Consider the following 24,288-nt stretch of genomic DNA (forward strand, 5'->3'; position numbering starts at 1 on the left):
TGAGAAATGGTCAGTTATGCTGAGAGCTGAAGCTCAGCCAAGTTAGTGCTTCCACGAGGACAGAAAAAAAACTGGAAGAAGCCAGCTGGGAATTCTACAAATTTAAATATTGTTAAAAAAATTTTTTTTAATCTCAAAGCTAATAAATTCCAATTTGGAATAGGAGTAAGCAATGATAGATTCTGACGCGGCATGAATTTGGCCAATGCTCAGATCTTGGTTGGTGCTGATTTGTTCCCACTTTGCAAACCAATGTCAACTGTCCAGCATTCTGTAGATCTCTGGCCAGTTTCTACACTGGGCACAGTAAATGTGTTCTCATATTCTACAGCTGATTAAAATGCACAAGTGAAATGAAATACCAGAAGCTTCATGCCTCTGAAAGGTGACCCCACCCCAACTTGTTGAACTTCACCAGGTCATGCCCCTGCTTCAGCTCTACAGGTGTAGAATGTGCTCCTGAATGTAATCTTACCACCTTTAAAAAAATTTTCATTCCCCTTACACTTACTGGCACATAATCTTCCTTTCTGGTGCTTGCAACTCTAGGCTTCCCTGGAAGGCAGGCCCCTTCAGGCAAAAAGATTCCACTCCTGAAAAGTTTCACAATCTCAAAAAGAGAAGAAAAGAACCCAAAGCAAAGGCCACATCAACCTTATTTCTCTGTGTGTCTGCAGAAAGCTGTTTTTGAGTGGCAAAAACATACTACCCTCACACGTGACACCTGACATCCTCAGACCTGCTGGCTTTAACGAAAAACAATTCAGTTCTAGTTCCTGAACACTGACTGTCTCCCTCCCTCCTTCCCTGCCGCCACCCCCCCACCCCCCAACCATCCGGGCTGTCTCCAAACTCCATCAGCCAAGACAGTACACTGTTCATTCCTCCCCCTTTTTTTTCACCCCCAAAATATTTTCCTTTTTTCCACTCCCTCCCTCTGGTTTTTCAAGGTTGGTCTCCTGTTAGTGGGCTTCCTAGGCGGCTCAGTGGTAAAGAAGCCATCTCCCAATGCAGGAGACATTGCTCAATCCCTGGGTCAGGATGATCCCCCGGAGAAGGAAATGGCGACCCACTCTAGTATTCTGGCCTGGGAAATCCCATGGACAGAGGAGCCTGCAGGGTTAAAGCCCATGGGGTCGCAGTGTTGGACACGACTAAGACTTAACAAGATCTCCTGATGGTAGTGTCTGCTGGTGGGGTCAGAGTCATCTTGGCACACAGAGGTGAAAGGCATTTAGAAACACGGGGAAGTGTCCTCATTTCATTCTAGTTCTACGAACTAGAGTATCCAAGAGCAGTTTCTGCTTTTCCAGTGAATATCCCAGAATTCTAGTTTATTTGCTTTCTGGAGAGAAATATGTGCACCTCAAACATCCTCTAAGAGGCCCTGTGCTATTTTTCAGAACCCAGGAAAGATTTCGGGTACACAGAACTCCTCAAGGAACGCGATGGGACTTCTATCTAGAAGCCTAGGGAGAAACAAAACTGCGTTTCCAGTGACTATTTTCCATTTGCTTTCGGTTCTACCGTGAAATTGCTGCTAAAACCTCTCACCGCGCGTTAGGGAAGGTGACAGGTTTCCCACCTGGTGGAGCCAGGAGGACGCGACTTCGGGGAGCTGGAGAAGAGAGAAGAACGGAGCGCGTTTGTCTCCAGGGCGGCGCGGGGCTCGGGGACTGGACGCGGGTCTGGGGCGGGGGCGGGGCTCCGGGCTGGACGCGGGGCTGGGGCGGGGGGCGGGACTCGGGGACTGGGCGCGGGGGCGGGACTCCGGGCTGGACGCGGGGCTGGGGCGGGGGCAGGACTCCCGACTGGACGCGGGGCGCCGGGCGGGGGCGGGACTCGGGGACTGGGCGCGGGGCTGGGGCGGGGGCGGGACTCGGGGACTGGGCGCGGGGCTGGGGCGGGGGCGGGACTCCGGGACTGGGCGCGGGGCTGGGGCGGGACTCCGGGCTGGACGCTGAGCCGGGGCGGGGGCGGGACTCCGGGCTGGACGCTGAGCCGGGGCGGGGGCGGGGCTCCGGACTGGACCCGAGGCTGGGGCGGGGGCGGGCCTTCGGGCTGGACGTGGGCGCGCGCCGGGCGCTGTGTTTACCCGGCGTCCTAGCAACCGGCGGGCGCGCGTGCGGAGTGCGGAGCGCGGGGCGCTGAGCCGGGTGCTGCGGTGAGTGCGACCGGCGGGCGCTGGCGTCTTTGCAGTGGGCCGCGGGGATGGAGAAGTTGAGGAGCCGCGCTCAGCCCTCGCTTCGGTCCCCTCCCGCCTTCCCTTTCTCCCCTCGGACTCGGTATCCGCCTCCTCCGCGTCTCTCCCATCCCGCCCAGCCCCTGCTTCCCCGCGGACACCCCGCTCCTGCCGGGCCTGGGACCTCGGCTCTGCAGTCTCCAGCCCGGACCACATCCACGTCCCCTTCCCCGGCTGCCGCTCCTGGCCTGCCTTCCCTTCTCCTTCCTCCGTCTCCGCTGCTTTGCCTCCGTCTTCGTGCGTCTTCGCTGCCGCTTCTTCCCGCCCGTCTCCGTCCTCCCAGCCCAGGACCGCGGCCTCCGGCGCAAATACTTGACTAGACTTTACTCAGTTCGAGCGAGGACCGGCTGGTGCCATCCTTGCGCATCTCCACATCGGGTCTGTTTGTTTTTATTCAGGGCTCGATTCCTGTCAGCCCTGAAACCAATCTTTCTGCAGGTTTCACCGCCTGGTATCCTTGTTCTCTGGACGCCAGCGCAGGCACTGCTCGTAACCCGCTAGATCTTAGAGTGGACGCTTATATTCCCTAGTCTCGTAAAGAATTGAGTTTTGCTTCTGCTCAGGTGTTCCAGAAGTTATTCACGAATGGGTTTTATTTTATGAATGATACTGGAGGCTTACAACGGACCCTTAAAAAGAAAAAAACAAACTGTTGTATCTATTGGATGAGTAGACAATATGAGTGTAAAGTGATTTCTCAGTTTATGGAAACAAACATGCACAAAAACCTTTTCCCTTGTCATTGTTAAGTTTCAAAATCTTGGTTTAACTCAAAATAAGTACTATGTATTCACATATGTTCATTGTAACCATGATTCTCAGGCCCTAAGATCTCATGGATTGGTGCTGGATGTAAACGTCCCATCAACCTGTCTTGATAAAAAAATGTTATGTTTAAAGTTTTGGAACATTACTGGAATTAGAGGAATAAATGCTGTAGCTTTTGTTCTCTTTGCAAATTAGAAGTTCCCATACTTAAGAAGAAAAAAAAAATACAAGACTACCTGTTTTTTCTTTTAAAAACTCAGTTGGGTCTGCAAAGCCTTTATTTTTAAAAGCTTTTATACATGGTCTTCTTTTTGCGATTCTGTTCCACTCCCACCCCCCCCCCCATACTAGTCTAATAATATTGTGCTTGTCTTCTGGATAGTCATAGGCTCACTTGTTGTTTATTGACTAAGTCATGTCCAACTCTTTGCAACCCAGTGGACTGTAGCCTGCCAGGCTCCTCTGTCCATGGGATTATCCCAGCAAGAATATTGGAGTGCGTTGCCACTCCTGGAGTTCCTTCTCCCGGGGATCTTCCCGACCCAGGGATCGAGCCTGCATCTCCTGCTTGGCAGTCAGATTCTTTACCACTGAGCCACCAGGGAAACCCCAGTTTTTTCTTAGGTCTCCTTAAGTCAAACCTGTCCATTGCTGCAGCTCCTGGGTTTATTAGACTCAGAAAAACAATTTGAATAGTGTCAAATATGTTACACACATTCCTAGAAAAATTTATCATGATGAAGAAAAGAACTTTTTGCGTTTCTTAGCTCCTTTTTAAGTGTCTTCCAGAAAATTAGTATCTGGTATGTGAACTGCTATAGCCTTATGTAATTTCACAAGTTTAAAAAAAAAAGGTGCAAGAAGAAAATGATTTAAACAATAACTTTATAAACTGAAACAAATTTACCTTTAGTTTAAAAACAAACAGAACCATCCACCTGAGCCTTTCCATATGAAATAGATCTATTTGCACTTTCTTTCATAGTATTGCGAAACTCAAGAGTGTCACACATAAACATCAGTCCTTGCTTACGTTTTCAGAATGCAGCAATAGAAACTGGAATACTAAAATGAATGCACAGAACAAATTTATATATTTTTGGTATTCATTTTATTTCATTAGCATTTTTACAGATATATATATGTGTGTATATGTATATTATGTGTAGTATGTATATTATGTTGTTCTAAAGTTTATTTGATCCAATACTTTCTTCTTATAATATTTTGTAAGGCTCACTTTATTCTTCTGAAATCAAAATCATAGTTTTAAATCTCAATGGTGCTCTAACTGTAAAATAAAAGAAGATGATTGTAATAAAATATCAGCATGCAAATGCTCAGGTAGCCACTATACTAGAATATAATGAAGCCTGGTGTGCTGCAGTCCATAGGGTCACAAAGAGTTGGACACAACTTAGCGACTGAACAACAAAATCAATTACTCCAGTCTTATGTTGAATTGCTGTGTATGCAGTAGCCCCAAATACAGTCATGTCACAAACTTAAATTGTGTGACTAGAATTTCAATCAATGATATAATTTTGCAAAATGCTGACCTCCTGGTAAAGTTCCATATAAAATAAGTATTTACAACCATCCTTTGATTTATATGGTAGTTTCAATTCTGGAAAATTCAAAGCATATTTAAACTGTGAAAAATCCTTTGTGATTATTTGTAAAGTAGCAATGGGTTGTAGGCTCAGGTATGAATTATCTGAAATTGGTTACGTGCTAAATGTTGGAGTTTGCATCACGGTTCTTCCTTCTAGGGAACCGTCCTGCACACGGCAGGACATCTGGTATTCTTGGTCTTCATCACTAAGTGCTCACAATGTCCCCTTTCTATCATTTTGATAATAAAACATCTGTACAATACTTCTTCACGGCTGCTCAGCAGCCAATACTGCCCAGTCGAGGACCTCTGATCTAGATATCTCTGTTACTGGATTTGAAGATATAACAACAGGGTGAAAAGTAAAATCTCTAAACCATTTCTACAGAATCTTGGTTCTGTGCTTTTGTAATAATTATGGGAAGTGGGAAGCTAATTATATTTTTATTTAACTTTTAAATCATTCTTCTATTCCAGGTGAAAGGTTTTAACGATCAGTGTTAATTGCAAATGAGAAAATAAACAAGTATAGATTATCTCAAAAAAAGACAAAGTTCCATAATATAGTAATATCAGGGCTTATTTATTAACTTGGCTCTTATTTAAGTTTGCAGATAATGTTATCTTTTCAGATATCTCTTTTAAAGGCTAATTTCTATTTATCAAAAATGAAATTTATTTCAATTTCTGTTTTACACATTTTAATGCTAGAATCATCTGATAATTGACTTAGATAAACAGGCTAAAAAGATTCTCATTCATGCTTATATTTGCTCTTAAACAAGTTATGAATTATGATAAAATATTCTGGGCAGGATATATGCAGGGAGTATGGAATTTGAATTACTCAAATATTTTGATTAATACGGTCAATATGTGCCTTACCAATTTTCAGAAAGAAATTAAAATTCTATTTTATTTAATGTTCTTATTCTATTTCTTATGAATTCTGAGGGCATTTGGGGGATGTTCATCAGCCATCATTGCACAGATACAGATGTATGTTACAACAAAGAATAACAGAATTCAGTTTAATAGCATAATTCTAAACAACGTGTGATCCAACTCAAAAGAGCATCTCTCAATCGCTGGCCCCAGCAGACTGCAAACCAGAAGCCGTGCCTCCTCCGATTCTTTTTTTTCTACTCTTGGACTTTTCTGTTTCCATTTTCTGACCGGAATTCTCTGTCTTAGGCTAAAAATGAGAAAGAATTTATTCACTGTAGGGCAGGCAGATATTGGAAAATCCTTATGTCCTTGGGTCAGTTTTACTTAGAGCTGGTTCAGGGAACGTTAACTATTTTATTGACTTGAAGAGTGATTGGATAATTTTTTAAAAAATCCGTCTCTAAGATGAACAAGCAGAATGTGGGTTGGGTAAGTACTATCTTAAAATCTTGAAAATGAGAAATGTTCTTCTAGGAAGATGGATGCTATTGTCTCTCTCTCTGCTCTATTGCAGTGTGTGTGCTGAGCTTGGGTTTGAGCATCCTGGGATCCCATGGGCGTGGCACTGACCAGGTCTGCGCAGTGGACTGCTGCAGGGCATGGGGCTAAGACCCTGGAAGTGACTCCTCTCAATGAGGCTATAGTGAAGGAAATCATGATGTTTGTGGAGAGTTTTATTTATAAATATCCCCAAGAGGCAAACTATGTTTTTGTAGAACCGCTGGAATGGAAAACAAATTTGGACCCCTCAGCATTTGGATCAGGCTATGCTGTCAGGTAAGCCAATGAATTGCTTATAGAGTTTAATGTCTTCAGTTGCATGTTTTTTATTGATTGATTGTAGGTTTAAGGCAAATCGCTTAACCTGTGTGAATCACAGCAATATCAGAAACCTGGAGGGACTTGGGTGAAATCTGAGGATGTGTAGTTTGGCCAATACACTATCTAATTTTTACATTTGAACTTTCTTTTGATGGGGAATGTGTTTCCAGGTCACTGTACTCTCCAACATTTGCTGTTGCTTTGTGACTGGTCTTTCCACTCACGCCACCTGCCAGATGCCACCAGGCATTGGTTTCATGACCTGAGATAAAGACAAAACCCCTTCTGGTATTTAAATCTGTAAAATCTGTGGGGCAGCAAAGGGAGAAATGTACATTTTGCTTAAAATAAGGAAAAGACTTCTTAACAATTAGCGTTGTCCTTAAATGAGAACCTTCCAAATCTGAGATTAAAAAAAAATCCTACCTCCACCTCAAACAGCAGGCTAGCAATTTATGTCTTTTGATCATAGCTAAATATATATTTTATATAAATTACATAGACTTATATAAATATAATTATACTTGTATAAAATATATTCTCTAAATATACATTGTAGATGATAAATATGTGTAAATTCATATATTCTTTTTTTTTTTTTTTTTGGTCAACTTCAGTTTATGTGTCACTTTAGGCATTCTGATCCTCTTCTTTTGTTCCTCTTTAGTTTTTGCATATGAACTTTTAAAGTCTGATCTTATGAAAAACAGTTCTCTTGCCAAAGTTTGCTATACATGCCTTTTCCATTTGGGATTATTTTTGAGCATAAACTCAGAATTTAATTTTTAGAGCTGTAAAATCATTCTTTTTTTAAAAAGTCTTTATTGAATTTGTTACCATATTGCTTCTGTTTTATGTTTTGGGTTTTTGGCCCCGAGGCTTGTGGGATTTTAACTCCCTGATTAGGAATCAAACCTGCACCCCTTAACTGGAAGTCTTAAATCACTGGACCACCAGGGAAGTCCCTGGAAAATCATTCTTGAACTGTATTTCAAGGGCGCTTTGGTTCTGATATCATGGTCTGTTTTCTCTCTGAATTTTCATAAATCTCTTTTTTAAATTATATTTTATGTTTAACTGTGCCAATGGTCACTTTCTCCCAAAGTATTTCATTTCTCTCACCTAAGTTCAGTGTAGCATCATGCATTTTTTTTTTTAATTTTTGAAAGATGAACTCACCTGAAAAATCAATTAAAAACATAGGAACTACTTAGTACAACCATGGATTTTAAAGCACATGTCAGAAGAGATCATGATTATTGTTGCAACTTGCCTCGGTACTCATTGTGTATTCCAAATACAGATGATCACATCTGTGGCCTAGTAAGGGGGGGCTGATATTCACATGTTATTGTTGTTCAGTTGCCCAGTCCTGTCCGACTCTTTGCAACCCCATGGACTGCAGCACGCCAGGCCTCCCTGTCCCTCACCATCTCCCTGAGTTTGCCCAAGTTCATGTTCATTGCATCAGTGATGCTGTCCAGACATCTCCTCCTCTGACGTCTTCTTCTCCTTTTGCCCTCAATCTTTCCCAGCATCAGAAACTTTGTCAATGAGTTGTCTGTTCGCATTAGATGACCAAAATTACTGGAGTTTCAGCTTCAGCATCAGTCCTTTCTGTGAATATTCAGGGTCCATCTCCATTAAGATTGACTGTTTGATCTCCTTACTGTCCAAGGGACTTTCAGGAGTCTTCTCTAGCACCACAGTTCAAAGGCATCCATTCTTTGGCATTCTGCCTTTTTTACAGTCCAGCTCTCACAACCATACTTGGCCACTGGGAAGACCATAGCCTTGACTATACGGACCTTTGTGGGCAGAGTAATGTCTCTGCTTTCCAACACACTGTCTAGGTTTGTCATTGCTTTCCTGCCATTTTGACATTCACATAATGCATCCCTATATCTCTATCCCCATCCAGTTTCTTCTTGCTTTATTTCTATTTTTGTATCTCTACATGCAGTCTCTAGATGCAGTATTCCCTCAAGCAGGATGTTTGGACATTTTGACACCATGTATGTTTTGAACTGGCTACCCCTTTGTTGTGTTCCTTCTGTCAAGTTTACCATGAAGCTTTTCCATGGGCTGGTTTTTCTATTTGTTATTTCTGTTTCTGATCTCCGTCGATGATCTCTTTGATGATAGCAGAAATGAGAGGGGTGTGATAGTAGCAGTTGCTGCATAGGGTGGAAACTATTCCTGTGTGTCTTGATGGAAACCAGTCTTCTTTGACTGACCCAAAGAATACAAAAGATACAGCTGAAATTTTGGTGGCCATCGTCATTTAGTCACTAAGTCATGTCTGACTCTTGCGACCCCATGGACTGTAGCCCACCAGGCTTCTCTGTCTATGGGATTCTCCAGCCAAGAACACTGGACTGAGTTGCCATTTCCTTCTCCAGGGGATCTTTTTCACCCAGGAATTGAACCTGGGTCTCCTGCGTTGCAGGCTTTACCGACTGAACTCCGAGGGAATGAAGGAGAATACCAAATGCTCTCACATCCAGGTCCTGACCCGCCCTGTGCTCTATCCCCTAAACCAAAGAAGCTTCAGCACCCAAAGTCATGTGGCATTTGGTCCATCCAGCAGCACATCACGTGATATAAACCAGCGATGTCCTCAATGATGAGAAGAATGTGTAATTAAACAGTCCCTCAGCTTCTTTCTTTGCTCTTTGGTTCATATGCACTCTTTTGCTTAGCTACAGGGCCTTAGAACACATTTATTCATTTATTTAAAGTGGAGGAAGCCCCCTAGTCAAGATTCATATCTGTAAGACCATGTGGATACCCAAGTCATCATGAGGATTTAAACCTGGAGTTTCCAGACATGTTTCTACCAAATAATAATATCCTTGGATGTTTCAGAACAAAGGCAGACTCTTCTTGGGGTTATTCATTCTCTCAGTCCTCTTCTTCCAAAGCAAGGCCATTTCATCTATACCAAAACTCTGTTAAAGCAGCCAAGCGACCCCCCAACTTTTGCTGATCTCTGCAGATATATTGGAGACCACACTTTTACTTGTGGCCTTATTTCTTGGCTGCTGTGCATCTCCAAGGGCACACTCTGTAACCGTCAACACGGGTGTGATGAGTCTTCTTCTGAGCTAGACTTATTGGCATCTGATGTTGAAACTGATCCTTTAGTCACACAATGAGGAAGTTTTATGTTTCATCCACCATCTTCTTTCCTTTTGTGCAGTTGGTTATCAGTTGACTAGAGGAGCACAACACTGGCCTGATTCTGTTATCTCCTTTAGACTCTTTCCCGAGGTACACCTCTTCATCCTGTATTCTCTCTCCACATTCAGTGTTGAGGAGGAAATATCTCTGCTTTCATTTTGATGGAAATCATAGGTCTCTTTTATCACTGTTTCCAGTTGTTTTTGTTCTTATCACACAGGATGAGATTAATAATCTTCCTAAAACACCTCAGAATGAACCCCAAATCACTGTAAATTAAGGACAGGTGACAGCACTCAGCGGTGACACTCTCCATGGGTGATACCCAGAACTTAGTTACTTAGAGTCGCTACAGAGTAGCTTGGGCATTTTTTTCTTGTTTTAAAAAAATTCTATTTTATATTAGAGCATTGTTGATAATCAATGTTGTGTTTCAGATGTACAGCAAAGTGCTTAATCCTCGGTAATAATCTAAATGGGAAAAGAATTTGAAAAATAATTGATTCATGAATATGTATAATTGCTAGTTATTTTTGAATAGTTTTTATTTGCTTATTTGCCATTTGTAAATCCCTGTTAGTGCGATGTATGTTCAAGTCCTTTGCCCTTTTTCTTTTCTTTTTTATAGTTTTTATTGGCGTATAGTTTCTTTACCATGTTATGTACAGCAAAGTGAATCAGCTATACGTACACACACATCCCCTCTTTTTTGGACTCCTTCCCGTTTAGATTACCATAGAGCATGGAGTAGAGTTCCCTGTGCTACACAGTAGGTTCTCATTAGTTATCTATTTTATACATAGTATCAACAGTGTATAAATGTCAGTCCCAATCTCCCAGTTCATTCCACCTCCTCTTTCCCCCTTAGTAGCCATACTTTTTTTTAATCAGGTAAGCAGTTTTTGATTGGGTAAGCGTTCAGAATCACTTGGTGAAAATGATGTTACCTGTTCTTTCCTCCGCTCTGGTAGAATTAGGATTTTTGAATCACGTCTGCTTTAATATTGCTGTATGTTAGTTGTGAATGACTGTCTGCTGTTTCTCAGTGATCATAAATAAATGATTTGGGAGAAATTAGATGTTTATATAAGTTCTGTGTAGATAAGACATCAGGACGTTGGAGCAGGATGCCTCCTCTACTGGAAATGCACATTTCACACCCAATTCATACCTTTATGGTCCTTAATCTTCTGATCAATATCACTAAGGGCTGAAACACGTGATCTCCAGCCTTAAAATGGTATTGTTTGTTGAGACAATGATTATTGTATTTTGATTAAAATTTCAGAGTCACAGACCAGTGGCCTGAAATTCTGTGACTGAACTCTTTGCTTCTCATCACTGAGAATTACTGAATAGTTTCTCAACTACAGCCTTGTTTCCTATGTTACTATTCAGACATATATTTGTGGAGTGATTACTGTGTTCTGGACATGGAACTTGACATTGGGGATTAAATAAATCAGACATTTTTCCAGCTCTCTATTGTATAAGTTGAGCATTTTTAGCTCCCTTCTCAATTCCAGTTTAAAAGTCTCCTTGATCAGGTCAGTGGATTTCATTTATTCTTTCTTTCATTCTTCTTAACCTTATCAAGATGGCTACAGTAGTTTTCTTCCAAAGAGCTCTGTCTTCAGGGCTAGAGACTGCGAGCCTGAAGTGGGAGCCTGCTTCTCAAGAATCCTCTCGGTCGCTGGCATTTTAGCTCCTCCGGCTCTGTTCAGCTGCAGACTGCAGCTGGCAGGACGATGAGACATGTCCCCATGCCCTGCCGTTCTCCTGGTCTCCCCAGGAGTGTCACTTTCTCAAGTTCAGAAGCTTGATCCTGTGGGTATTTATTCTGCTTGTGACTTCATCCTCTCCTCGTCCTTTTAGCACCAGTGGTCCCGCCCCAGTACAGACCTCTAAGACTACTCCTCAGTCCTAAGGGAGTTTTTTCAAAAGCTTTATTCCAGGGAAAATAAACATTCTGTAAATTATGCCTAGCACTGGCAAATCTAAAACCATTTTTCTCCTTCATTTATTCCTCGTGCATCTGTCAAACACCTTCTGTGCAGTTACTCTTCAAGGTCCTGGGAACAGAGCAGGGAGGGAGACTAATAAAGCCCCTGTCTTCCTTTCTGGTTGCTGCTGCAGCAAATTACAATGCACTTAATGGCTTAAAACAACATGGATTTAAATCTTACAGTTCTGGAGGGGACAAAAATTCTACAAATGAGTGTGGACAGGGCTATGTTCCTTCATTCTTGCCTTCTGCAGCTTCTAGAGGCTGCTAGTATCCTTAGGCTTGTGGCCCGCATCACTGACCCGTTTCCATTGTCATGTTGCCATCTCTGACTTGACCCTGCTACCTGCCTCTTCTGAAGAACCTTTTGATTACTTTGACCCACCTAGATACCCCAGAGCAGTCGTCTCATCTCACAGTCTTTAATGTCAGCCATCTGCATAGTCCCTTTTGCCACATAAGGTTACCGGGACACCCCCCATCCCCCAGTTTCAATCCTCTTTCTATTTTAGTGAAATAGTAATAGATTGACTGAATCTGTCGGTTTACTTTTTATGATGAACTGTCAACATCTCACAACTATTTATCTGTGTTACAATTTAAAATAGCAGGTCTTGAGACTTCCCTGGTGGTTCAGTGGTTGAGATTTTTGCCTTCCAATGCAGGGCTTCCCCAGTGGCTCAGACGGTAAAGAATCTGCCTGTGATGTAGGAGACCCAGGTTTGATCCTTGGGTCAGGAAGATCCCCTGGAGGAGGGTATGGCAACCCACTTCAGTATTCTTGCCTGGAAAATCCCATGGATAGAGGAGTCTGGCAGGCGGTAGTCCATGGGGTCACAAAGAGTCAGACATGACTGAGTGACTTCACTTTCTTTCTTTCTCAGTATTCTTGCCTGGAAAATCCCCATGGACAGAGGAGCCTGGCAGGCTGTAGTCCTTAGAGTCGCAAAGAGTCGGACGTGACTGAATGACTAAGCACAGCGGAGAGTGAGGGTCCCATCCCTGGTCAGGGAACTAGATCCCCACATGCCTCAGCTAAGACCCAGTACAACCAAGTAAATAAATAGATGCTATTAAAAAATAAATATCAGATGTGGACACTTTTACTAGTGATTATCAGTATGTGATGAAAAACTGGGCAGTGAAAGTAATGTTGTAAGTAGTATAGATATATCGTGGCCATAAAAAAAACCTTAAATTTTAGAAATGACAACTTAAAAAAAGTTAAAATGGGAAAAATACCAATCTAAGAGAGCTAACAATTTCTGATCAGGAAAAAGTCTAGTTAGAAAAACTTCTTGTTATCCTAAAGTAAACCAAATTAGGGGCATGGAGGGGGGAAATAATCCACAGAGGGGATCTAGTTTGTCTTTTCTTCATAGCACTTTTTTTTTTTTTGGCTCAGAAACAGAGTAGCCAAGAAAGTTCCTAACCACTAATTACTGTGGTGTAAAAATTTTATAAATAAAATAACATTGGAAATCCACAAAACATAAATGATTCCCACAGAACTAGTGATTTTAAAAGAGATGTCCAATGCATTATTGGAAAAACAAAACCCAAAACTGTGAATTTACATAGGTATTCAGGAGATTGCTTAAAAATTTTTTTCCTGGATAGATCATATTGCTAAAGAAGTTTGGGGATTTAAGGGCCTAAAAATGGATGAGAGTGGGAAAATAGATGAGCTTCTAACAAGACCTATTTATATTCTCTTTATTTTATCATGAGACATGGAAATAATGTGTTGAGATGTCTTAAATTAACTTCTACTGGCCTTCAGGTAACCCTAAACCTTCAAGAAAATTTTTTTTCATTTTTTAGTGGAACAACAGTCAAATCAGAAGAAGTTGATAAAGATGGAGAGCCTTTGCTATATCTCTCTGTACCACAAATTAAAATTAGGAGCTTTGGGCAGCTGTCACGTATGTTATACATTGCTAAAAGTATGAAGCTGAAGGAAGCACAAGCGTGTATTGAAGGTGATATTTATACTCCAGTCTGTGATTTGAACTTTCAGAAACATAATCTTGGGGGCTGGGGAGGGAATCATTTGTTATAGTATCTTGAAAAAGTCCTCTAAGCTAAAAGGTAAAAAGTACTAAGTTTAGCTTTGTAAAAATGTCCTTAATTTTTCTTGGCTGAAATGTTATGCTCGTATCAGCTTTCCACTTTAAATGAAAACCCTAATGCTTTACCATTAGTCAACTTCTAGATTTCTAATTTCTGTGTGTGGTTTAAAGCAAGCCTTCTTAGCTTCTGGAAAGACCTGAGGTCTTTAAGGTTCATGTCAGGGAAAGAGACAGATGTCCAGGGCCAGCGTTAGGAGCCATCCTCTTGCATTCTGCTGTACCAGATAGTGATCAGTTTCCTTTAAAATGAATGTAGCCTCTTCCTTTAGCAGACAACCCATAATAATCTCACTTCCCATTTGTCTCAGCCCGAATACACAGCTTTCTGTGAATCGTTACTTTCATTCAGCGGGAAATATTTTTCCTCTTCACTAAAGTTATAGAATGTTCTTCTTATTGCCTAATCATCTGACATGCAAAACAGAATGTGATTGCCTGCTATAACTGGGCTTTAAATATTTATTATGAGTAGAAATACCTAATAGTAGGTAATTATGTCATGTGTGTGCTTTGCCTCTTTGTGATCCTGTGATGTGTAGTTCCCAGGCATAATGTACATGGGTCTGTCTCTCATCACTCTTTGCCACTATCTGTGTCTGTGAGATGGAAAGTTGGTCATTTTATATTCTTTTGATTTTTTGAAAGATGTGAACCTTAGGACAGCAGCCTCTTTTTATGTCTTGTCTACTCTTCCTATACATCAGAGCTGCTTTTCTGAAGAGGGATGCTATCTTGAGAATAAAACTGAATTTCAGAAGAGTTAATTGAGGGCACAGCCCATTCATTAAATTCAACTTAATGTGTAAACTTAAATCCACAGTGTTATATACCCAATCTGGCTAAATATGCAACCTTTGCTGCATTTTGCCCTTTCTGTAAGAGTTCTAGGTAAAGCTCTTAGTTTTAGGTCCAAATTGTATAGTACCTGACAGTTTGGAAGTCAGCTTGTGTCTTTCCCCAGAATTCACCTGGTATTTCTCTTCATAATCTTTAGAGATGACAGTTGTAAGGTGATGAATGGAGATGCTCAGTAAGTGCTTGGCCCCTGGGTCTCCTTCTCGTGATGCCCACACCCTGCCCCATGTAGGTTTTTCTAACAGCCCCCAGCCTTTCCTGCCAACAGTTCATTTCTTGTGGGAAAGTTAAAAACCATGCCGTCTTCTCTTCATGTCCATCAGGTCATGCTTTCTGAATTAGTCCCATGGGCATTCCCCTTCAATCCAAATGCATGTGTATTTTCATCTGGCTTGAATTTCTCCTTCCTAAACATGGTCTTGCCCATTTCTCCCTCATTTTCAACCGTATAGTTTTTTGAAAGTGTTAGTGGCTTAATCATGTCCAACTTTTTGTGACTCCATGTACTGTAGCCTGCCAGGCTCCTCTGTCCATGGGATTCTCCAGGCAAGAATACTGGAGTGGGTTTCCTTTCCCTTCTCCAGGTGATCTTCCCAACCCAGGGATCAAACCTGGGTCTCCTGCATTGCAGGCAGACAGACTGTTTACTATCTGAGCCACCAGGGAAGCCCCATTTTGACCTTTATTAAATTCTGTTTTCAACATCTCTAGATTCAACTTTCAGCCTTGGTTATGAGTTGGGATTTAAAATTTTCACTATAATTTTAGCACTTAAGTAAATACTTGTTTTATTTGTTTTCCCAGTTAACATCTAAGGACACTGGAAATATAAGCAGTTCAAACAGGTGGAAATGATTGGCAGTAGATTTGTAGACTGAGAAAAACATGCTAGTTTGGAGAGAAAACATTTGTGAATACTGTTCACTGATACACACACACAGACACACACAGTTCTAGTGATCATTTTTCTAAGGACGCCAGTATTTCTCTATCTTCAAATCTGGATGCATTAATTGAATGCCTATTCTGAATAAGGCCCCATAGTCAACTTAAAAAGAAACAGACCTCTTGGCTTCTGGCCTATTAGGGTGATGACATATATATATTATATTACAGTACAAGGTGAACATCTCAAGAGGAGTAAGAAAGTTTCTAAGTGCACTAGAATCTGAGAAATAGAGATTAATTCAAATTGGGTCAGTCAGAGAAAGCTTAATGAAATAAATGTGTTTGAGTGGGCTCCAAAGGACTTAATATTCTATATGACTCTAGTAATAAACAACAAGAAGATAATTTTCGAAATTTACTTTTTTTGGTCAGCAAACAGAAATCCAGTAGCAAAAATCTTGGGCTTGGATTATAATATAATAAATGAAAAAAATGGAAACTCATTTGTATCTAGTGTTCTTGACAAAATGAACAAAGATGATGATCCTGAACGTGAGATTAAGATGAAGATTGCCTTGCAACTCAAGCAGCTGGATCTGCACTTACTCAGTCATTCTCTGAAACATATTTCCTTGTGAGTCTTTTTTTTTTTTTTAAAGAAATCTCTGAAAATTGGTTCTAAAAAGTACTTTTAGAACTTTAGGGGAAAACACAAGAAAAATAATGCTTAGAAGTGTTTATTTTAGTTCTTGTATGAATATTTCTAGTTCCAAATGTAAAATTTTCAGCTAAAACATTCTAGTAGAATTTCATCTAGTTCTGAAGCCATTATGTGGCTTTTTATCCCCAAAGTCTCTTAAATCATTGGATAAATTTTTAAATTATCATCCACTTATCATGTAGAGTTTGTAATATTTAAAACTTGTTCATCTTTCTAGTCTTTTCTAGTACTTTGGTACTTTCATTAAGAAATGAAGTGACTATTTCAATGAGTGTATTTAAGTGTTACATTCAACATTCTCAGCATTAAATGCAAATCACTAATTCTTTAATGTCTGGCACTGTTATGAGATTGTAACATGGTTAAAATTCACTACAATTTTGTTGATGTATAATTTAACTGATATTTTAATTACAAAAACTATATTCCCCAATATAATAGAATGTTTTCATGTTGTTTTCTGTGGATTCTCTTTTAAAGTATTTAAAATGAATTTCTTAAACATTTATTTCAGAGAAATACGATTAAATTCAGGGACTGTGAAGAATGACATAGAGCTGCTTAAACAGTTCTCAGGAAAGGGAGAACAGTCAGTCTTGGAATCTATCGAGTACACCTCAGGTTCATGTTACATTCTATTTATCTTCATAATTACATTTTCAAAATGCTTCAATAACTAAATATTTAAGAAACAAAAGCTTGAAGTATCAATCCTATTTTTTGAAGTCAAGCTATGTTACAAGTTGAGGTTAAGAAGCTCCTTTTACTTGTGTGATAATTGGTTTCAGATTATGAATTTTCAAATGGGTGTCGAGCCCCACCTTGGAGACAGATTCAAGGCGAAATTTGTTACGTGCTGGTGAAACCTCATGATGCTGAAATTTTGTGCATTACTTGCAGCAAAGAAGGAGTGTTTTTAAATGGTGTAAGTAATTTTTTTTTTAAACTAGTATTGACTTTGGTCCTGAGGTTGATCTGTAAGTGCCGGCATGTCTCCAGGATTGAACCCCAAAACCAGGCAATTGAAGGATTGTCCTGTGGGATTCAAGCAGATCCCCTTGCTGTGTTTGCTGCTTCAGTGACCCCTACAGGTCCTCAAGTCAGCATTCTAAGAAGTGACCTTCAGAGTGACCCATTCTGCTATCTAAAACTAAAACCTCTTTAACATGATCAGTTTGCTGATTAATGATACAAGTGTTAGAGGGAAAAAACTAAGTCAAAAAAGGAGCTCCAAGGTAATACAGAAACCATAACTGGCTTCTGTCCTCAGTTGCTGACAGGACCAACAAAAGAAAGGAGGGGGTCCACAGGGGAAAGGCTCCTGCAGAGGGGACCCTTCTACCCAGGGAGGGCCTTCCAGGCTGTGCTGGGACCTCAGTATCTCAAGACAGCGCCTGCACGGAACTGGGACTTACATCTCTGAAGAGTGGGCCCTGCTTGCATTTGGTGGTGGTCCCTTAGATGCTCAGAGGGTCCCCGCAGAGCTGGGGCTCACACGTCTGCAGAACAGGCACCTCCAGGCAGTGCTGGTCCCCTCGGAGCCCAGGTATCTCCCTGAAACCAGCTGGGGCCCCTGAAGAGAGAGGGTGCTGCCCAGTTAGCAACTGGCATCTCGGGCTGAGTAGGATTTGACAGAGCCGGGTCCCTGAGCAGGGGCCCCAGCAGCTGTTGGTGGTGTTTCTGAGGGATCCTGATGAGCCTGGTTCTGGGCCTCTGGGAAAAGCCCCCAGAAACTAGAACCAACTGTTGCTACTGGAAGCAACTGCCGCTGTGGGGTGAGGGGCCGTTGCTGGGTGACTGAGAGGATGTAGGAGGGAGCAAGTCCCTCCTGCCTCGTCCAGCCTCCCCGGCGACCTCTCCCCTCTTGCTGACGGAAATTCAGCCAGCCTGGCAATGGAGAAACAGCTCTACAGATTTTGGCCCAAGTGTCAGCAGAGTGTGGGTGGGTGGCCCTCCACCTGAGGGAGGTGGCACATGGCCTTCTGAATCTTCTGGATTAAACCCTGGATGTTGAGGCCCACACCTACTTACTGAACTTGGCTGGAAGGAACCGCTCAGCTTTCTTCTCTGCAAAGCCCTGCCCTCGCTGTCTTCATGTAAACTTGGGACTCACAGCAAAATTCTGCAGGGAGGATCCAACTCCTTAACGGGGACCCAGCCTTCCCAGAGGACTGTTTGGAGAGTGCTCATGCCTTGGCCTGGGTGGGTATCGAGATGCGGGGCCGTGTTCTTAGTGGCAAAGAGGCATGTCTGCTAACCTGCCTTTTGGTGTCAGTGTGACCCTGGGCTTGTTTCTGCACAGACAACCTAAATATGATTTTGCTTTCAGTTTGTTTTTATTAATAGAAAAGCAGAATATCCAATTGGAAAATAAGAGATTGAGAAAAAAAGAGGAATGCTTTTCTTTGGCCTTCCAGAGTGGGGTGAGGAGCCTTTGCTTCTATAAAAGGCTGTTGATGCACATACAACGTGGTTTGATATGGAAATATCCGGGTGTTCCTCAGCTTAATAAATGGAAGACAAGGAACTGAAGCTGTTGAGTAATCACAAAGAAATGTATCAGACACTACAGTTTATATGTATAACTATGTTATATATGTGTGTGTGTATATACACACACACACACAGGGGGCTCCCCTGATAGCTCAGTCAGTAAAAAAATCCCCCTGCAATGCAGCAGATGTGGATTCGATCTCTAGGTTGGGAAGATCCCCTGGAGGAGGGAATGGCAATCCTCCTCCAGGGACATGACAAAGAGTCAGACATGGCTGAGCAACTAACACTTTCACTTTTCACATATATATATGTGTGTGTATGTGTGTGTATGTATACATACATGGTGGTGTGCAACTCTTTGCGACCCCGTGGACTGAAGCCTACCAGGCTCCTCTGTCCACAGAATTCTCCAGGCGAGAATACTGGAGTGGTTGCCTTTCCTTCCTCCAGGGGATCTTCCTGACCCAAGGAATCGAACTCAGGTCTCCTGCATTGCTGTCTGAGCCACCTGAGAAGTTATATATATATACACACAACGCAGTTTTATACACACACAGACACAGTTACATATGTAACACACTACAGTGTATGTGTATACATATGCACACACATAGATGGTATAGGAACAGGAAAGGAAAGAGACAAGACAGACAGAGGCCAAGGGAAGGGGGACAGATGGTCATGGAGGTCAGACCCCTGGTAAAAGAACCTATAGCAATCATGCTCCACACAGAATAAGAGCAGTGTGACCAACAGAAACATAGGCTTTTGTGTGGTGACATTCTCACCTCAGAGGCCTTTATGACTTCGTCATTCTTATGAAGTCGTAATGCATTTTCACAGGACAGAAGAGCAGAGAGGAGGGGTTTCAGATCTCTGCTGTAGCAGCGAGCCCTGTGTGTCTAGGAGGTCCTGTGTGTGTCTATCAGGCCCTTGGTAAAGGCTTGCTGAAGGAGTAAATAGATAAATGAATTTACATTACATTAAGAGGGAAGGGTTTGCCTGCACATTTCATGTGTAAAGACAAGCACATGGATCCTTTAGAGAGGAAAACATTACTTGTGGTTGGGTTATGATTTATTGATCAGGTTCTTATGTTGCTAGTCCATTAATTACAGCACCAAACTTTTTCTTCCAAAGGGCAAAACAGATGATGAAGGGCAAATTAATTATGAGAGAAAAGGAGAAATTTATAAAGACCTCGTCACACTTTTAAAAGAAAAATCAGCAATATTTTCAGAAAATATGTCTAAACAGGTAAGTTTTACAGTCTCTTTTGAACTTTTATGGCATCATAATTTTTGGCTGCAACTTTCTGTTGCATAAAAAATTGGAGACTAATGCTGCCTTGTTTTGGACAGTACTTTCAATTATTGGAGTGTTTTCCACAATATAATATAAAGTAATACATGTTGTAAATGTAGCAATTTAGAATGTTTCTGGTTTACTTTAGGTGACGGGAATGATATTTCAAAGTGCTTTCTAAATAGGACTTTTTCATTTTCCGTTTTGAATTAATTACACTGAGAACAGAGGACTCAGTCCTGGTAATGAAGCCTACATGTTTTGATTGTTTTCATCCTTTCTGGGACTCCTGTGATTACTGCCTAGTTGGAGTGCCTTGATAAGTGTGTCAACTACATGCGCATAAGAACAGTGTTTTTGTCTCCCATGGTTTGTAAAATGGTGCTGCTAAACAAAGAAATCAGTCAGTGTGATATTTTGTGAAATAAAATTTTGGTTGAAGCTGATGTAGGTAGAAAACAAAATTCTAAGAATACTAACATGATCCACTTATGCTCTGGGCTGATTCTCAGGCTGATAGCAACTCTATAGACGCCCCCACAAGAGCACATTGATCAGGTTCATGGTTTTTCTGATGCAGCTGCTTCTGCTGTTTTCTTGCCAGACTGTTGTCATTCAGCCTCGCGTGGCTCCTTGTCATCATTTCATGAATTCTTTTTGTTTCCTGGTCTTTGATCACCTGTTTCCTGGACCCCAGTTTTCCGTTGTTGTTGTTATTATCATAAAACACATATATACATAAAATAGAAAATGTGCCGTGTTAACCATTTTAAGTGTACCATCCAGTGGCATGAAGTACATTCACAAAGCTGTGCAACTGTTGCTACTATTTCCAAATCATCTTCGTCATCTGAAACTAAGCCATAACTCCATTAAGCAGTAACCCTTCCTTCCTTCTCCCCCCTAGTTCTTGGTAAACTCTAATCTACTTTCTGTGTCTATGCATTTACATATTCTACGTATTTCATATAAGTGGAATCACATGATGTTTGTCCTTTTGTGTTTGGCATATTTCACATGCCATAATGTTTTCAAGGTTCATCCGTGACGTGCCTTTATCTGAATGTCATTCCTTTTTACAGCTGGATGGCATTCCATTTATGTATGTACCAAATTTTGTTTCTCTGTTCATCTTTTGATGGACACTGGGTTTTCCACCTTAGGTTATTGTGAAAACTACTATGAATATTGGTGTACAAGTATCTCTTTGAGTCCCTGTTTTCAGTTCTTTTGGGTGTACACATCAGGGTTGATCTTCTGGCTTATATGGTAATTATATTTAACTTTTAGAGGAACCGCCAAGCTGTTTTCACATCAGCTGAATCATTTTACATTCCCAATAGCAGTGTATGAAGATTCTAGCTTCTTTACATCCTCACCAATGCCTGGTATTTTCTGTGTGTTTGTGTCTACTATAGATATCCCAGTAAGTGTGAACATGGTGTATCCCATTTTGGTTTTGATTTGCATTTCCCTAATAGTGATGTTGAGCATATTTTCATGTGTTTATTAGTGATTTGTATATCTTCTTTGAAGAAATGTCTATTCAAATCCTTTGTCCATTTTATAAAATTAAATTGTCTCATTTTTGAGCTACAGTTCTTTATATATTGTGGATATTATTTCTTTATTAGAAGGTTTGCAAATGTTTTCCCCTTTTCTGTGAGTTGTCTTTTTACTCATCTTAAGTAAAGTGCCTTTGGTATACAAACATTTAAAATTTTGATAAAGTCTAATTTATATTTTTTCTTTTGTTACTTGTGCTTTTGGTATCATATTTAAGGAACCATTGCTAAATCTGTCATAATAAAGATTTGCCCTTAACTTTTCGACCTTCCTACAATTTTTCGTTTCAGTTTTCTCAAGTTTAGGTCTTTGATTTGTCTGGAGTTAGGTTTTGTGTATAGTGTTAGGGTCCACCTGCACTCCTTTGCACATGGGTGTTTGGTTTTCCCAGCACCATTTGTTTCAGAGGTTATTCCTACCCCACTGAATGGTCTTGTCATCCTCATTAAAAATCAATTAACTATAAATTTCAAGGTTTATTTTTGGGTTCTCAATCCATTCCCATTGGTCTATATGTGTATCTGTATGCCAGTACCATACTCTTGACTACCATAGCTTTCTGTTAGTTTTAAAATCAGAAAGTATGAATCCTCAAACTTTGTCCTTGTTTTTTCAAGACCGTTTTGGTTATTTGGGGTCCCTTGACTTTCTGTGTGAATTTTAGTCTTGGTTTTACTATTTCTGAGAAAAACATTGAGATTTTGATAGAGATTATTTTGACTCTGTAGATTGCTTTGTATAGTATTGTCATCTTAATAATATTATCTTTTAACCCACGAATGTGGAATGTTTTTCCACTTGCTTATGTCTTCTTTAACTTCTTTCAGCAGTATTTTGTAGTTTTCATGTACAAGTCTTTTGTCTTTTTAGTTAAATTTATTCCTAAGTATTTTATTCTCTTTGATGCTATTGCAGATAGAGTTGATTTCTTAATTTCCTTTTTGATTGTCCACTGCTAGCATATAGAAATACAACTGATATTTGAGTGTTAAAATCAGAAGTAATTTTTGAATGTGAAATTCAAAATTGAATCCAGCTAATGTGCCAAATTTATTTAATTCAGTTTATTTTGAATCTTTAGGTTTTTCCACATATAAGATCATGTCATCTGTGAACAGAGATAGTTTACATTTTCTTTTCTAATATGGATGTTTTAAATTTCTTTTTCTTACCAAATTCCATGGCTAGAACTCTCAGAACTATGCTGAATAGAAGTGGTGAAAGTAAATTCCTTGTCTTACTCCTGATCTTAGGGGAAATGCTTTCAGGCTTTTGCTATTGAATGTGATGTTAGTTGTGGGCTTTCCATATATGGCCTTTATTGTCTCATCAGTTTTCTTTTTCTTGGTTACCCCATCATTTTGGTAGTGCTTCCTGAGTAAAAGAGGCACATAGGAGGAGAAAAATTGAGGGTTAGCATGTTTGAAAATATCTTTATTCTTCTCTCTTAGTTGTTGTTTCTATAATGACAGTTTCAAAATAATTTTTTTCTTAGAATTTTAAAGGCATTTTCCTATGTGACCTGTTTGTTTTGGCTTTTCCCATATAATGAGCCTTTAGGATTTTCTCTTATCCCTGATGTTCTGTAATTTTCATGATGATATGGTTGGTGCTGGTTTCTGTTTGTTTTTCATTAATGATGACATATGTCTTTTAGAACTGGAAAATATTTTTGTATTACATCTTTAATCATTTTTTCCCTCTATGTTCTCTTTGTTCTCGTTATGAGATTCTAGTTGGATTTTGGGGCCTCTGAGATTGATCTTCTGATTTTCTTTTCTTTCATACACCCCACCCCACTTTCTGGAAATACCTTTACTTTGTCTTCCAAACATTGTGTAAATCTTTAAAATTTAAGGTTTCATATTTTTAATGTTTTGTTTTGGGTGTATATATTTTTTTCAGACCATATTCTTTCATTTCTCTTGGGTAAAATGTAGGACTGAAATGGCAAGGTTATGTGGTGGTTATATGTTTAACTTTTTAAACAATTGGTAAAGTGCTTGCCAAAGTGATTGCAACATTTTCCATCCACTCTGTGCACCAGACTGACAGCTGAGCCACATACTTGTTAATGAGTGATACTGTCAGTCCTTTATTTTAGACCTTCTACTAGGTGTGTACCGGTAGCTCACTGAATTTTAATTTGCACTTCTTGAATGCATCTTCTTAAATGCTTATTGAATGTGGTTCATATATCTTAAGTGGTAAAGTGTATATTCAGATTGTTTGCCCATTTTTTATTGTTTTTTTAAATTTCTTATTATTTAGTTGTGAGATATATACCTACCTACCTACATACATACACACATACATATAAGCTTATATTTTCTTTCAGAGATAGGATTTATAAAATACTTCCTCCCAGGTGGTGGCTTGTCATTTCATTCCCCAAAAAGTCATTCAAAGAACAAATGTCCTCAATTTCGATGAAATCCAACTTACTAATTTTTTAGAGTGTTGTGTCTAATACAGCTTCACCAAATCCAGTGTCACAAAGATTCTCTCCAGTGTTTTTTTTCTAAAAGTTTTTAAATGTTAGGTTTTATATTTTGGCGTATGATCCAGTTTAATGTATTTTTTGTACATGCTGTGAGGTATGGATCAGAGTTCATTTTCTTCCTCTGCATGCAGACATCTAATTGTTCCAGCATCATTTGTTGAAAAAGAATTGTCGTTTCTTTGCCCAGTTGTCCATTTGCATGGGTGTATTTCCATTCCATTGATCTGTTTATTTTTATA

The 24,288-nt window shown here is 40.3% G+C and overlaps 1 protein-coding gene across 1 annotated transcript in view; it reads left to right on the forward strand.

Moving 5' to 3' along the window:
- The first annotated feature begins 2,132 nt into the window (after positions 1-2,132).
- Positions 2,133-24,288, forward strand: part of ODAD2 (outer dynein arm docking complex subunit 2) — a 149,579-nt gene continuing 127,423 nt past the window's right edge. The window contains exons 1-7 of the mRNA XM_065921256.1: positions 2,133-2,164; positions 6,088-6,350; positions 13,408-13,565; positions 15,891-16,092; positions 16,694-16,800; positions 16,968-17,104; positions 19,816-19,932. Of these exons, the coding sequence (XP_065777328.1) occupies positions 6,127-6,350; positions 13,408-13,565; positions 15,891-16,092; positions 16,694-16,800; positions 16,968-17,104; positions 19,816-19,932 (945 nt within the window). The 5' untranslated portion in view covers positions 2,133-2,164; positions 6,088-6,126. The remainder of the gene's footprint in view (positions 2,165-6,087; positions 6,351-13,407; positions 13,566-15,890; positions 16,093-16,693; positions 16,801-16,967; positions 17,105-19,815; positions 19,933-24,288) is intronic.

The sequence above is a fragment of the Muntiacus reevesi genome, chromosome 2, assembly GCF_963930625.1.
Source record: "Muntiacus reevesi chromosome 2, mMunRee1.1, whole genome shotgun sequence".
Classification (NCBI taxonomy): domain Eukaryota; kingdom Metazoa; phylum Chordata; class Mammalia; order Artiodactyla; family Cervidae; genus Muntiacus; species Muntiacus reevesi.